General features: G+C 39.3%; 1 protein-coding gene across 1 annotated transcript; it reads right to left on the bottom strand.

Annotated features, from left to right (window-relative positions):
* Positions 1-756: 756 nt before the first annotated feature.
* LOC108370888 (uncharacterized protein CG1161-like) lies at positions 757-1,424 on the bottom strand (the record flags this gene model as incomplete). Its single annotated transcript, XM_017626315.1, has 1 exon — positions 757-1,424. A coding segment is annotated over one exon (441 nt), but the record flags the coding sequence as incomplete, so codon positions are not given.
* Positions 1,425-17,400: the final 15,976 nt, after the last annotated feature.

The following is a 17,400-nucleotide window of genomic DNA, read 5'->3' as shown; positions in this document are numbered from 1 at the left end:
ATATATTTCAAATAAATAATTTCCCAAAGACATAATAGTAACTCTTTTTACTTTTTTATTAATTACAGCAAACATTTTCAAGGCTATAATTGTCTCTGCAATAAGGGAGGAGCCGACTGAAGAGTTCCATATTAATGAATTGGAGTATGACGGATTAGAAAACCTTGCTGGGTATATTTGCCATAGGTTTCGAGATGAAATCCCCAGCACATTGTTACAAAGTGAGGAAAACCAGTCTTACTCTTGGGTAAATCAGTTGAACGAAGGTGGATTATCTGTTCCAAGCAGTGTTATGATGGATCACATGCGTCGGATGGACGATATTTTTAAAACGATCAATGGGGAAAGCTTGATGATCACAACCCAGTTTTTGGAAAAGCATATTGAAAAGGCTTCTGATATAGACTGTGACAGAAAAATTAAAAAATTATTCTTTAGGTCTAGAATGTACATAGTAATACGCAAATTAAACAGAGAAATTGAACAAAATGCCGGTGAAGAAAACGAAAGTATGTTAAAATATTAACGTAAATGTTATTTATAAGTTTTAGCTGTAAATAAACTTTTAATTTTTATTATCTGAATTAACTTATTAAGTTCCAAAATCATTTTCATTCAATTTTGCTTTATTTAAACTTAATCGGTTATAATGTTTCATAACTTAATACAAGTGTAATGAATTTATTTTAAGTAGTTTAATGTAGTACCATATTTCTAAACAGTTTTTCTAAATAGAAAATACAAACTTACAAATAGAAAATACAAAAAAAAAAAAACAACAACAAAAAAGGAAATTTTTCTAATCAAGTACTTCCCGATATGAGATCGTCGCCACTGTACAAGATGTGGAATAGTTGCTGCTGGTGATGACATGTATGTATATAAATTTTCATGAGATATACCGATTACACTTGACATGTCTTAATTAAGATAAATTCAAAAATAATAATGTTGAATACGATTGATATTCAAATTTCAAAAATTTAGTTCAACATTGTGCGTCGGTCATAGATGTGACGACGTTGTTCGCGTACTTGGCGCTTCCACTTATCCGTCTGATGGCCAACACGATTCAATACATTGGCACGCGAGTTCAACTCTTGATTTGCCATGCCGGTTGGTAATGGTGGGGCAGTAGCACTTGCGTCGTCATCTTCGTTTGTGTGTTCCTGATAATTCGCTTTAACACGTTTGTTGAGTAAGGGATCCAAGCAAATGAGGAAGAGCATGTATATCACCAGAATTGATATAATCCAAATAACAACGATGACAACGACCTTTATAAGTGTGGTGTTGCGCGCTTCATGCTGGCATTTGCTTTCTGGGCATATCTCCAGCACTTTACCATTTTCACTCAAGCGTGGAACCAAAGCTCCATCACAAACACATTTGGGCGTTGAGTTTGCAAAGTCATTTGTGGTATTTTTTTGCAATAACTTACTATTGCAATTTTTGTTGCGATTTTGTTTTAATATCTCCTGGCTAATCAGCATTATTTGCGTCCATCTTATTTAAGTAAGCTGGGGCTGGTATTTGTGGCTAGAGATGATGATTCACCTGCGCATCTTTCACTAAATGGCTGTGTATCGCCAGGGCCGAAACTGTTGATAATGTTATTCATGCTGAACGACAGTAGTGAAGATTATTGCTGATTGTTGACTCAAATTGTGCCCCAAAGCACAAATCCATAAATCCACATCTATAGTTGGAAGTTCTCTTCCAGCATTCACCATGCAAAATGTGTAGCTATAAAACTTGCGATAATATTTTTATTTACGTCGAATACTTATTCTAGAGTCTTAACGTTTACTGGAATTCTATATTTAACCGATTGCAAGCAAAAATATTAAAAAATATGGCTTTTTTTCAATGTTTATATGTTTGTTTACAAAATGTGCGCCATCTTGACACAATCTTGACACAATCCAAAGAACGTATTTACATACGTTCTTGGCATTTTTTACGCTCTTTGCTGCAATGGCGTAGATGCGCAGATCGTAAATTTTTTGTTCACCGTCGACCGCGCAATCTATTTTCTATCATTCTTGACCAAAATTGTAGAAAATTTGAAATAAATTACTGCAAATAAGCTAATTATGTTTCTAANTAGAAACAATTTCACTCACATATATGTCCATTGACTCACAATTTTCTAATTTGTTGTTCACCATTTTTCGCATAAATAAGTGTCACTGCACCAGTGTCTTCAAAAATATCTTTCAATTTTTTCCACACCTCTTGTGGTGTAAGGGCTCCTTGCACATGCACAAAATTTGTTTTGTCAATAGTTAAAACTATTGCTGCTTTTGCTTTTGCATTTTTCCTCACGTCTGTCTCTTCGCCTGTGAAGCACTTCGACAAGTCTTCGATTGCTAGGTAGCTTCCAATTGAGAACTTCCACGATGAGTAATTCTCCCTTCCCTTTAATTTCTCTATCGAAGACAGCAACGACGATGACATTGTAATTTCTGCAATTCGATTTGTTTGCGTTGTTGTTGTTTCAATGGTCTTTTCAAATTTCTTTTGCGCTGGTGTTTCTTCGCTGCTACTGCAATTCCCGTCGTCTTTTGAGATCGGCTTAATATCTGCCATGCACAATGTGATTTAGATTTTTATGTGCACAACCAATATACATACATATAATGAACAGAACTGGTGGCAATGCATTTTTATTCACTAAAATCGAAGAAATTTTTCTCTTTAACAATCTTTATTTGTGCTTTAACTTTTAGTTATCTTTCTTAGGCATCTGGGTCCATAACCTGAAGAAATTAGTGTTTTTGCAGTGGATAGAAAAAACGAAATTAAAACAGAGTAAAGATTTTGCGCTTCTATTCACTCAGACAATTTATTCAGAAGAAGGAAATGAAAGAAGAAGCATATATACATGTGTTACAATTGACATCTGTCAATGTGCACTGAGAGAAAAATGCATTAATTAATATTTACAACAGTTTGACAGAACGCACGTTAAAAGTATGCTTGCTACAATGAACGCATGGCAGCGAATGCTTGGGCCACTAAATTAACATACTAACGACAGATAAATTAATATTTCATATCAATAATTGCATTAAAAACGATATTTCTTGCCCGCACTTGATTAAAAAGGGAAAATATTTCACACAATTTTATTTATTTGCAACAGCTGACGAGCAACGCACGCGAAAAGATGAGTGTTGGCCATCTTTTTGCTTTGTGTTGGCGTGAGCGTTGACTAATTTTGGCTACGTGGACGGCTGCATTTGAATTCAAGTATTCCTAGTCAGCTGTTGAAGCGAGGCCAACGCCAACGCAACGCCAAAGTTTTATGTGGACGGGCCTTTACGCTCTATCGTTTAGTCGTTGGCTAGAGAGCAACGAATCAACATCGTGGCTATTGCGCTTTGTTTCTTGTATGCAAAAATGCCTTGCGAGAAATATTACACGCTTGAAAATGCTTTTGGTGACAAGCAATGCCTTTTGTGTTATAAGTCATTTAAAAAATAAAGCATATGCTATTCATAAGGAAACATTTTGATGAAGAAGAATGAAAAAAGTAAATTTTTTTTCAAAGAATTAAAGGGTGGTTGTTAAAGGGAATATGTATGCGATTAAAAGACATTTTTAATCATTTCATAATGATATGGAAAATTTCGATGAATATCAATTTAAATGTGTTTATTTAAATTTTCAATATTTGACGTGGGTGAATCCAAATGAATTTTTGAAATTTTTTATTTAAGTTTTACTTCAATATTTCCGTAACTCAAAAAACTAAAAACTCGAGAAAACTCGAGATACTCTCAAGGGAAAAATTAATACATATTCAGTTTTATCATTTGTTTCCGTGAGTTTACTATGTGCGGAAGAACATTTTTCGGGTGAATTTTTTTTCGGGCGAAACTCAGGATAAGGCTGATTTTGTTCTAGTGAGCTACTGGTAATCGTTACAGCTATGAAATTTTTACACATCATGAGAAAGAGCTAATGTTCATTCTTGCAAACTTAACCCGATTTTTGCTTTTTTGGGATTATGATACTTTTATAGTAAATGAGTGATGCACATTTATGTACATATCGTCGTTTAAAGTACAAAACCGCATATCAAGATAATGCAAAACCGCGTATGTGAATTGTGTTAATAATTTTCTAGAGGGTAAAAACACTCACATTTCAAAATAGTTCTCTCTTTTATGAAGCAATCGCATACCTGGCCAGTATATTTCAGGACGAATGGATAAGGATTGAGCCAAGAGCTTGTATGAGCAAATCCAATTTTTGAAAGTTAATGCCAGTTACGCGGTTTTGCAGAATAACGATACCCGGTTTTGTACTTTAAACGACGATATGCATGTGTTAAATAAATTTATTTATATGTTTATATTGACGACCGATAAGTTAAAAATTTTGTTTCACTTCTCGTAATTTCCTACTGGGTTGATCACAGGCACAGTTTTACTTTTGCCGACCACTGATCTAAAGTGAGCTAACTCAAAATTCGGAGAGGGAAATTTAACTGCTTGTGGATGGTACAGATTCAACGCAATTAATACAAAACAGGTATACCAGTGGTTTTTTTAGTTAATGTATACAATCATGAAGAAAAAAATATTTCCATTGATTGGATGTAAGTCCTATGAATTGATTTATGCAAAAAAATTGCCCAAAATTGTGTTTGAGTTGATCGCACTTCAGATCTAGGTGTGCGGTCTGTGACGGGCACACCTAAATACTTTTGTACTTAAAGTACCACTTTGGGTACTAAATACACAAATACTTAGTATTTGGAGAGGACTAAATATTCAAGTAAAAAGAACTTAGGTATTTAGGAGCTGCTAAAAACCCAAGTACTATTTACTTAGGTATTTAGGAGCTGCTAAGTACCCAAGTAAACAATACGTAGATACTTAGGAGCTGCTAAATACCCAAGTAAAAAATATTTAGGTATTTAGGAGCTATTAGATATTAAAGTAAGAAAAACTTGAGTATTTAGGAGCTGGTAGATACCAAAGTACAAAAAATGAAAGTATTTAGCCGGCGCTAAATACTCTGGTCCAAAGTACTCAGGTACCTTGGGGATGCAAAATACTTTCACTAAACTACCAAGGTATTTAGTCGATGGCTAAATCCTTTCAAACTAAATACTGTATAATTTACGAGAAATTTAGAGAATCAACACCTCAACTAACTTTACCACAACTCACTTTACCTCTCCTCCAATGAACTCACCACATACAAACTCATCACACCTTAATTTGGGAACTGTTTCGGGATTTTAGAGATTCTTCAGACTAAATCAGAATTTTCAAGACTATTTCGGGGTTTTCGGGACTATTTCGGGATATTAGAAGCTATTTCGTAATTCTTTAGGGATTCCGGGAAACTTTGTTTGAGATTTTGGGATTCTCAGACTAATATCGGGATTTTCCAGACTACGTCGGGACTATTTACGGATTTTAGGGACTTATTTCGGACTTTTGCGACTTTCGGGACCGCTTCGGGTTTTTTGAGACCGGGATTTTCGGAACCAAAATCCGTATTATGGGGACTAATTTCGGGATTTTTGTGACTTGGAATTTTTGGGACTCTGGGACTATTTTTGGATTTTTGGCACTCATATTGAATTTTTGGGACTTTCGGTACTATTTAGGGATTATCGGGAGTAATTTCGATATTTTTGGGTCTTTCGGTACTCTTTCGGAATTCTCGGGAATAATTTCGGATTTTCGAGAGTATTTCGGGATTTTTGAGACTTTCGGGACCATTTTTGGAGCTTTGGGACTATTTCAGGTTTTTGGGATTTTCGCGACTATTTCGTAATTCTCGGAACTGATTTCGGGATTTTTGGGACTTATTTTGGGATTTTTGGGGCTTTCGGGAGTATATCAATCTTTTTGGGTTTTGAGACTCCTTTTGGTTTTTTGAGACTTTCGGGATTTTCGGGACTAATTTCCGATTTTTGGGACTTTCGGTACTATTTCTCCATTTTTGGGATTAATTTAGAAATTTTGGGACTTTGTGAACTAATTAGGAATTTTTGGGACCTATTTTCGGATTAATGGCACTTTCGGGACTATTTCGGGATTATCGGAACTAATTTCGGGACTGTTGGCACCTCCGGGACTACTTAGGGATTTTTGGGAGTAATTTCGAAATTTTTGGGACTTGCGGGACATTTCCAGATTTTTGGAGCTTTCGGGTCTATTTAGAGTTTGTCGGGAGTAATTTCGGGATTTCTGGACTTTCCAGATTTTTGGGACTTTCGGGACTATTTCGGGATTCTCAGGAATATTTCGGGATTTTTGGGACTTTCGGGACTATTTTTTGATTTCTGGTACTTTCGGTACCATTTCGGGATTTTCGGGACTTATTTAGGAACTTTGGGACTTTCGGGACTATTTCGTAATTCGCTGAACTGATTTCGGGATCTTTGGGACTCATTTTGGGATTTTTGGGGCTTTCGGGAGTATATCGATTATTTGGGCCTTCTTTTGGATTTTTTAGGCTTTCGGGACCATTTCGGGGTTTTCAGGTGTATTTCGGGATTTCTGGAACTAATTTCGGATTTTTGGGACTTTCGGGGCTATCTCTCCATTTTTGGGATTAATTTAGGAATTTTGGGACTTTGAGAAGGGATTTTAGTGACCTATTTTCGGATTTTTGGGACTTTCGGGACTATTTCCTACAGTAATCCACACGTATTGGATTTAAAATCTGATAATTTACCCACGTTCAACCAAATAGACCTATTTTCTAAAAGAAAGTTGCTAATGCAAATTAAAAAATTCTTTTATTCATTGAACTTGATCAAAAATACAAATTGCACTGCCTTACAGAAAGTCAAATTTCTTAGAGTAGTTTACTCTAGTTAGCACTCTTTGCTCAAATCGTATTGGAATCAGCCGACGGGTGCAGATGATGGCAGAGGCGTATTGGTCTTTATAAATAAATTTCTTATCGTAGGGTACAAATTAAGCACAAAGCAGAGCTCGCAAGCTTGTATTAAAGGAGGTGTTGGAAGCGAAAACAAAATATAAGTCAGACTCTGGACAGCCTTCGAGTGAAGATGACTTTTTTGATTTCGGATCAAGTTCTAGCCATAACGCGGAAGCTATTTTTGGAAATTTAGAGCAGAAAAAGCAACTTCAAAATTTCCTTACTGATAGCTGAACGCACCTACTTATGCTCAATTCGATTTGAGCAAAGAGTGCTAACTAGAGTAAACTACTCTAAGAAATTTAACTTTCTGTAAGGCGGTGCAATTTGTATTTTTGATCAAGTTCAATGAATAAAAGAATTTTTTAATTTGCATTAGCAACTTTCTTTTAGAAAATAGGTCTATTTGGTTGAACGTGGGTAAAGAATCATATTTTAAATCCAATACGTGTGGATTACTATAGGAAATAGTCCCGTAAGTCCTAAAAATCCGAAATTAGTCCAAAAAAGCCGTACATAAGTCCAGGGCATCCCGAAAATCCCGAAATGGGTCTAAAAACCCCAGTATTAGTCCCGAGAATTTCGAAATATTTCAGAAAGTCCCAAAAATCCTGAAATTAGTCCCAGGAATCCCGGAAGTCCCAAAAGCTCCAAAGTTGTCTCGAAAATCACAAAATAGTCCCGAAAGTCCCAAAAATCCGAAATTAGTCCAAAAAATCCCTAAATAGTCCCGAAAGTCCCAAAAATACCTAAATGACTCCCGAAATAGTCCCGAAAGTTCCAAAAATCCGAAATAAGTCCCAAAACTCTGTAAATGGTCCCGAAAGTCCCAAAAAAACCTAAAGTACTCCCGATAATCCCGAAAATCCCAAAAATCCCTAATTAGTTCTCAAAGTCCAAAATTTCCTAAATTAATCCCAAAAATCCCTAAATAATCACTTAAGTCCCAGAAGTTGCGAGAATCCCGAAATAGTAACGAAATTCCCAAAAATTCCGAAATACTCCCAAAAGTTCCAAAAATTTCGAAATTACTCCCGATAATCCCGATATAGTCCCGAAAGTTCCGAAAATCCGAAATAAGTCCCAAAAATCTGGAAATAATCTCAAAAGTCCCTAAAATACCTAAATTATTCCCGATAGTCCCGAAATAGTCCCGAGAGTCCCAAGAATCCCTAAATAGCCCCGAAAGTCCCAACAGTCGCGAAACTAGTTTCGAGAATACCGAAATAGTCCCGAAAGTCCCAAAAATCCCGAAATACTCTCTCCAAGTCCCAAAAGTTCTAAAAATCCCGAAATACTTCTGAAAACTCCGAAATGGTCCCGAAAGTCTGAAAAATACAAAAGAATGCCCAAAAAATCGATATAATCCCGAATGCCCCAAAAATCCCAAAATTAGTCCCGTAAATCCCGAAATCAGTTCCGAGAATTACTAAATAGTCCCGAAAGTCCCAAAAATCCTGAGGTTGTTCCGAAAGTTCCATAGTTCCTAAATTAGTCTCAAAAATCCCGAAATGGTCCCGAAAATCCGAAATTATTCCTGAGAATCCCGAAGTAGTCCCAAAAGTCCAAAAAATCTGGAAACTGTACCGAAAGTCCCAAAAATCCCGAAATTACTCCCGGCAATCTCGAAATAGACCAGAAAGTTCCAAAAATCCTAAATAAGTCCCAAATCTGGAAATAGTCCCTAAAGTTCCAAAAATACCTAAATTACTTCCGATAATCTCGAAATAGTCCCGATTCCTAAAAATCCGAAATTAGTCCCAAAAATGCCTAAATAGACCCGAAAGTCCCAACAGTCCCGAAATTGTTCCCGAAAATCCCGAAATCCCCATATATCCGGAATAAGTCCCAAATATCTGGAAATAGTCCCAAAAGTCCGATGTTAGTCTCAAAAATCTAAAAATATTCCCGGGGCCCACAAATTTCGAAATTACTCCCGAGAATCGCAAAATACTCCCGAAAGTTCCAAGAGTCCCGAAATTAGTCCCGAAAATCCCGATATTAGTTCCGAGAATCCTGAAAGCCCCAAAAAGCCGAAACAGTCCCGAAAGTCCCAAAAACTTTAAATTAGTCCTAAAAATCCAAAAATAGTCCAGGAGTCCTAAAAATCCCGAGAATCCAGAAATACTCCCGAAAATCCCGCTATTAACTCCGAGAATCCCGAAAGTCCCAAAAATCCCGGAACTAGTCCCAAAAATCTCTAAATATTCTGAAAGTCGTCTCGAAAATCCCAATATTAGTTCCGAGAATCCAAAAATCTCAAACAAAGTTTCCAGGAATCCCTAAGAATTACGAAATAGCTTCGTAAGTCCTTAAATAGTCCCGAAAAATCCGATATAGTCTCGAAAATCCTGATTTAGTCTGAAGAATCTCTAAAATCCCGAAACAGTTCCCAAATTAAGGTGTGGTGAGTTTAGGTGAGGTGTGGTGAGAACGGGTGTGATGAGTTCAACTGTGGTGAGTTAAGATTTGGTGGATTTTGGTGTAGCTGTAGGAAGTGTGGTGAGTTCGGGTAAAGTGTGGTGAGTTTGTATGTGGTGAGTTGATTTGGGGAGAGGTGAAGTGAGTTTTGGAGGAGGAGGAGTGCAATGGGGTATAGTCGTTGCGCTGGGTATGCAGTTACAGTTGCATGACTATACTCAATCCCGACTCTTGCGTCCTCGTTCGCGCACTCTGGGCAACGTGAGCGACCCATGGGCGAGATGCGGTAACCAATCCGAGTGAAGCCTTGGGTGACGGCAGAAAGAGAGGGAGTTTCGGTGGGGCCACTCCGACTCATTCGGTTTAAGGGCTCACTGAAGTCTGCAGCATCTGTTCACCAGTAGGTGCGGCTGCAAGCGGGTGTCTGCTTGGAGCAAGCGGCTCGCTATATAAACGTCTATTTGGTTACGAAACCACCCCCGTCCCAGCAATGGGTTGTGCGCTGGGTTTGGGACCCGCCACGTAAAATGCCCCCTTCGTCAGTTAAACGAAGCTTTTTATTTTTGAATTAATAACACAATACTATTTTACCCTTCCGATTTATAATTTTTTTTATTTCAGACTGATGACAAGTTATCTTTTAATGAATATATAAAATTATCGGTTGGTGGATTATGTATTTGAATATTTGCGAAATACACTAGGCCATTTTGCTTAGTTCCCCACAGTGTTGGGAAATAATCTATAATCTATACAAAAACTGTACTTTTCGACTGTAAATTGTATCGACTTTTTAATTTGCTCATATGCGTGCATGCATACATAGATTCCCTTCAAGACCAATGATTTGATGGTATTCACGGGAAAGTATTTTACAATTTTAACATAAATATCAAGGCAGATATTTGAAGATACACTTCTTAACAAACAAATTTTTTTAAAGTTATTATAAAAGAGACATCTTCTTTGAATTCAGTTAAAACTTGACATTTCAAGTGTTTATCAAAACTTTATACATGTTAACTAGATTGGCCATTTATCTTAAAATTATATAATTTTAATTATTTGTTTATAAAAATGAAGTTTACACTTTAACAAAACCCGTATAAATCCAAGGTTGAATCTTTGCGCAACATTAACAAAATCAACAAACTTTCGTAAAGCTTTTTAATTAGATTTCCTATAAATACATATTTTGAGTATGCAGTTTTGTAGCCCGACCAATTCAAATAAAGCGCAAGTTTAAAATACATAGCTGCGACTTATCGTTGATTTTTAATATATATTTTTTTGATGAAGGCGTTGCTCATTTTTTAATTAAAAAACTCGTCGAACATACTTAGATAATATGGAAGAAAATTACCGACATCGTCAAAAATATGCCATACATCAACTGTAAATCACAGCTACTTTAAATTTGCACTTTATTCGACTAAAATTGAATGAGCTAAAAAACTGCAAAATATTAAGAGATAAAATTGAAATAGAAAGTTCGAAATTTTTACGAAAGTTTGTCGATTTTGTTTAATGTTGTTCAAAGACTAAAATAATTTTCATTTAGTGTTTGTTAAGGAATAAACTATATTTTTATAAACAAATAATTCAAATTAAAATATAATAAAATAAATAGTCAAATGTAGTCAATATGTGAGTGTCGTAAAGTTATGATATTTAAGAACATCTCTTTCTTAATTAACGATGANAGTTATGATATTTAAGAACATCTCTTTCTTAATTAATGATGACACTGTTTCTATATGAAGCTGATTTCAACATTTTGTTTTAATAAAATTTAGTATCGAAAATATTATTTCGAAACTGGCATAGGAAAGTGATATAATGGTTCGTTCAAAACCTTTTTTCAAAACTTATAAAGGCAAAAACGAGAAGGCGAAGGCAAAAACAGAATAAACAAAATTCCCGCAGTGAATTTTCAGATTTTTAAAACGGTATAGTAATTTAATTTTTTAAATTTAAATAAAGCATGAATACCCCATGCAATAAACGAGTAGATAAAAAATATATAACGGTAAAACTGGCACATACATAAATATATGAAAGAATGCACTCAGGCGACGCCACTAGCCATTGGTTGTCACAAATTTAAGTTATCGATGGAAATTTTTTTTTCATCCCCCTCAAAGCCAAATCCTGGCTACGCCACTAACCTGGTATGTCCGAACCCTTAATGGGGAAGGTGCCTCTGCCAGGCTGGTTGATGTCCTCGTAAGGACAAAAGCTGACATCACCGCCATCCAAGAAACGGACGGGGCAAGGCAAATTCGCAGTTGGATTTGTGGTGGGAGAGAGACTCCGTCGCCGAGTACTGTCGTTCACCCCGGTGGACGAGCGTCCAGCCACAATCCGCATCAAAGCGAGATTCTTCAACATCTCGCTCATCTGCGCCCATGCCCCGACGGAAGAGAAGGATGAGGCATCCAAGGATCTCTTCCATGAGCGCTTGGGGCGCACGTACGAGCGCTGCCCCCGTCATGACACCAAAATCGTGCTTAGCCCCTTCAATGCCAGGGTGGGCAAGGAAGAGATCTTTGGAACCACCGTCGGAAAATTCACCCTCCACGACGAAACGTCCGACAACGGATTGAGGCTGATCGACTTCGCCGGGGCCCGAAACATGGTAGTATGCAGTACTAGGTTCAAGCATAAAAAGATCCATCAAGCTACGTGGTTGTCTCCGGAACGAAAAACTAGAAACCAAATCGACGGAAGGCACGCTTCCAGTATTTTAGACGTACGCACACGCACTATCTTGTTGTAGCCAAGATACGCACCCGCCTCTGTGCAGCAAAAAATGTGCGCCCAAATATGCAAGGAAAGCTTAACGTCGAAAAGCTGCAATCACAACAGACAGCCAGCGCTTTCGCTACTCGACTCTCACACCTGCTCTCAGAGAGCACTCTTCAACAAACCGACATATGCGAGCAGTGGAACCACATTTCCCGCTCATTAAGTACCGCCGCCGAAGAAGTAGTCGGATTTCAGCGAGCCCGAAAGAACAACTGGTACGATGAGGAATGTCAAGAAGCCGCAGAGAAAAAAGACTCCGCCCCTAGGGCCAAGCTGCGATTGGGCGCAACGCGAGCCATGTGGGACCGTTATAGGGAACAGAAGAAGGAAGCGAGACGAATTTACCGCAATAAGAAGAGAGAGGCCGAAATACGTGAGTGCGAAGAGCTTGAAATGATAGCCGACAGGAGAAACGCTCGAAAATTTTAATAGAGAGTTAAGCGACTTACGCAAGGTTTCAAGACTGGGGCGTACTCCTGTAAGAACAATTATGGCGACCTAGTAACTGATGTCCAGAGCGTACTTAAATTATGGAGGGAACACTTTTCCGCCCTACTAAATGGTAGCAGCACGGAAAGTTGTGGAGAAGAAGAACCCGAGCCCGCAGTCGATGATGACGGAGTCGACGTTCCACCGCCTGACTATGACGAGGTACGTATAGCAATAACGCGGCTGAAAAACAACAAAGCCGCTGGAGCTGACAGCCTGCCAGCTGAGCTATTCAAGTACGGCGGCGAGGAGTTGATAAGGTGCATGCATCAACTCTTGTGCAGAATATGGTCAGATGAACGCATGTCTGACGACTGGAATTTAAGTGTGCTCTGCCCAATCCACAAGAAAAGTGACCCCGNGAAAACCTTGCCTTGCTGCCTGGTGAATCGCACACACCAGTGGTGTGCGTAAAGGCCGGGCACGTCCTGAGCGCGTGATACTTGTGGCAGGGCCGACATTGGAGGCAGTTATTCGTCTCTGCTGTTGGAGCCAGGGGCATGCCTTCCGCGATCCCATGATGTCTTCAATCTGGAAGTAGAAGCAAAGGCAGATAAACGAGGAGTACTTGGGTATAATATTTAAACGGGAAGTTGACCCTTATGATTTGCTTGACTTTGGTTTGTCGGTCCAAACAGGAATCTTTATTTACGGTTGATGGATAGCTCGTTTCCAATGGATGGTGGCAAGAAAGTGGCTGACTTACGTGTAATGATTTTGTATTACCGGCTTATGGTGACTCAATTGCTGTTAAATGAATAGTCCAGATTTGATGCTCACAACTTCTTTATTCTACGCAACAACATGGCTGGGGATTTGCCGGAAAGAATGTGACGGCACCTTTTGTCTCTATTAATTTCCACTGGGGGCTGAGTATCGACTCCCCGAATGCGGCAGCTTTTAATACAAGCTTTTAATCCACTTTAATTACTTGGTTGTAATTCCGTTCTTGCGAGGGCTGATGAGTGTCGTTCGCTCCGTGTCCAATTCCAAAAAGAGATATATTTTTCTAGCCTCGTGGTATGTGATCACCGATTCTTTTATCGTATGTCAGTGTGGGCGTTTTCATAGTGGCCATGTCAATTCGTATCTATACTGATATAATGGTTCGTGTCTTGAATAACTATTGGTTAGGTACATTCATCTGGCAATCCCCCCCATTTTGAAGTTTAGCTTTGACAGTTTTGTTATTTTTACATTTCTCATAATCGTTCTTATGTCTATTATTTGGGCAATAAAAATAATAGATCCTTATCCCCCTCTCATCTTCAGCGACACGTTAACGAAAAACCTGTGGAGCGTTTAGTAAGGATATGGGAATGGTGGTTCGAATGCGATTCACGGCCTGGACGTTAGACCCCTTACATCGAAATCGCTTTCATGATCTTCGTCAACCCTATCCTGACTCGTTCAGTTCGCCTCTGAGCGCATATGTATGTACACATGTTTTTTCTTTACTATTTAGTTTCAGTACGCATTACATAAGCTACGGTAGATGAAAGGCATTGGTAAATGATTTGGTTATGAATCTTTTCTTGTTTGCTTTGATCGATTTACTAGCAATGTACTAAGGATATAATATAACGAAACTATGGATATAACAAAACTAAACTTAATTAATTTATTCAAGCCGGGAACCCTGTAATAAGGCAGAATCAATGGAGTATGGAGGCCCGCCATATATTCATCGAAATTCTTGAGAAGGCGAATGTACTGAATGAGTTAACGTGTTGTGATTAAATCGGCGGAATAATTGCCAAGCACTCGGTGTTTATGAATTCGAACCGAGTTCCCGTGAAACATAGGCTCTAATTTTTGGTGTGGCTAGTTTTTGTGCATAGCCCTCTCCGGCCACGGACTGTTTAGGATTGGGAATGTACACTTCCGAGCCTATCTCGAAATGGCGTTCTCTTTTGCGGGTCAATGCCCGTTGGGCGGTTTGTTGATATTGTTCGAACTGTTTGTCTCGAATTTCATCAGCCAGAACTTTACGCTGTTCCACATCCTGTGTATGGTATGGATTTATATCCAATAATAATTTATATTCGTTCCCATCTTTCACATATTCACGACCAGTGTGCAGGAAATATGGCGTGTAGCCCGTGGCTGAATGCACTGAAGTGTTAATATCATGAATAACACGAGAAAGATGGTTTTCCCAGGAGGAATGTTCAAGAAGGTCAGCCATGTGAGCAAGTAATCCAAGTTTAATGCTTTCCTTTGTCGCCTCGACCTGATTGGCTTGTGGATGGTACAAAGGCGTTTTCATGTGTTTGATGTTATAATCGGCGCAAAGCTTTGCGAAAGTTTGACTGATGAATTGCGTACCATTATCTGATATAATGAGTTCGGGGCAGCCATTCACCGTGAATATATGTCGAAGATAATTGACTACGGATATGGCGTTTGCATTTTTCATGGGCTGCGCCCAGACATATCGCGAGTAACAGTCGATGGCTACGAAGATCCATTGGTTACGATTTTTAGACATGGGCAGCTTACCGACGAAGTCAATCGATAATTGCCTACCCGGTCGTTTTGGTTCTCTATATTCGCCGTGATGTGTTTTGGTGCTCTCATTACTTGGTTTAATGCGGGGGCATAGTTCACATTGCCGAACGTACTGGTAAACGGACTCATACATGTTTGGCCAGTAATAGCGTTGTGAGATACGTCTATAAGTTTTCCAAACACCCTGATGCGAATGTTGGTTATGATTTTCATCGAGCACTTTTGCTCTGTCAGAAGATGGTACACAAAGTGTCCACAGTATTTCCGCACTTTGATTGGAAAATTTCAATCGATGATATAGAAGGTTGTTCTCGATTTTATATCTATCTAATGGTTGTCTTGAGGCCATGGCATGCATTTTGTTGTACCATTTATCGCACGTGTTTGGGTCAATGTTGATCACGGATGTGATTGGGGTACGATTAACGTGAAAATTACTCGGAAGGTCAATTGGATTTCTACGAACGATGTTGAGAGGAGCAAACGAACGAGATAAGGCGTCAGGAAGTTCTAAATGTTTTCCTGGTTTATGAATAATTTTGAGATCGTAGGGTGATAATCGGATCGCCCAACGGCATAAACGGCCAGTTGGTTCTTTGAGAGTTTGTAGCCAGCGCAAAGCTGCATGGTCCGTTACCACAACCAATTCACGACCTTCAAAATATGGACGGAACTTTTCGATCGCTAAGAGAACGGCTAGGCATTCCCGTTCGGATGCTGTGTAATTTTGTCCGGCTTTCGGGAATTTCTTAGAAAAATACTGAACCACACGTTCATTCCCATCATGTTCTTGTACTAGAACAGCTCCCGCTGCGATAAGCGAGGCATCGGTATAAACCTTGAATGGTTTTGAATAATCGGCCATAGTCAGAACGGGAGTGGTAGTTAAACACTCTTTGAGTTTGAGAAAGGCTTGTTCAGCAGCGGTATTCCATTCAGTGGGTCCTTTTCGGTTTCCTTTATACAATTCACAAAGGAAAGCTGTGATCTCCGAAAAATTTGGAATAAACTTACGGTACCAGCCTGCTGCACCAACGAACCGTATGACTTCTTTTGCCATTTTGGGCCGTGCAAATTCAACAATCGCTCGAATACGAGATAGATTCGCAGATAAACCCTCTTGAGACAAAACGTAGCCCAGGAATTCCAATCGTTTACAACAAAAATTCGATTTGGATGTTGAGATGGTTAAGCCGGCCCCGCCAGACGTTTTGCAACAATAGCCAATATCTTAACGTGTTCTTCAAACGTCGAAGTGCAAATTATGAAATCATCGACATATGTGAATGCATGTGGAACTAAATCACGGAAAATTTTATCAATGAGAATGGCTAATGTGGCGGGTGAATTTCTCAACCCCATGGTCATGCGACGAAAAGCATAAAGTCTGTTACCGAATACAAAAGCGGTTTTCAGTTGACTCGATTCTGCCTAAGGAATAACTGTGCCTTAGACGGTCCCAAGCCCGGTTTGAGAAAACAGGAGGGAAGACAGGGGGCTTTGGTATTTCCAGGGTACGGGCTTGACAACCCCGTCTACCCCAGTTAAAGGCTACCAGTCCTGAGTCGGTGGAGGTTCAACTGGAAGAAGTCTACGGCTTTCGAGAGTCATACCAAAGACTTTAAAAATGGTGCCACGGGGAACAGATGCCCCCGGAGTGTTTTCGTCGGCGAGACGAGCAAAACTGGTGACACAAACAAGGCTTGCAAGGCAGGCAAGGCAAACACTGGCATGGCTTACACGACTAGAAAATGGAGAAAATGGTGAAAATGGAGATAATGGAGAAAACAGTTGTAATTGGAGCAAAAGTGAGGTGGAAACCGCTGGAAATGGTGAAAAAGTTGTGCGCAAGTTGAGCAATTCGATCCGTTGCGAAAGCTGAGCCGTGTCACTGCTCCTGGATGTGGAGGGTGCCCACGAGCGAGGTGAGTAGGACGTGTGAGATGAGCAAGACGGAGCAAGATGGTGAATGTGTGTCGAGCAACTCGATCGGTCGAAAGTTGAGCAAGTGGTGTCACCGCTCCTGGATGTGGAGGGTGCCCACGAGCGAGGCGATTAGACTTGTGAGACGAGCAAGACGGAGTATGAATGTGGAGTGAAGTAGTCGTGTAAGTCGTTCTAGTGTGAGCTGAGTCAGTTAAATGGGTCAGGGTGAGTTGAGCCAGTCCAGCAAATCTCGCCGGCGAGCATTACTCCGGTCTGTTCATGGGTACGGCCCCTTTGGGGAGTATCGTGGTGGCTGTGGTTTAATAC

This window comes from Rhagoletis zephyria, unplaced genomic scaffold (assembly GCF_001687245.7).
Source record: "Rhagoletis zephyria isolate East Lansing unplaced genomic scaffold, Rhagoletis_zephyria_1.1 Rzeph_scaffold_04547, whole genome shotgun sequence".
Classification (NCBI taxonomy): Eukaryota; Metazoa; Arthropoda; class Insecta; order Diptera; family Tephritidae; genus Rhagoletis; species Rhagoletis zephyria.
This window is presented reverse-complemented; position numbering and strand designations above follow the sequence as displayed.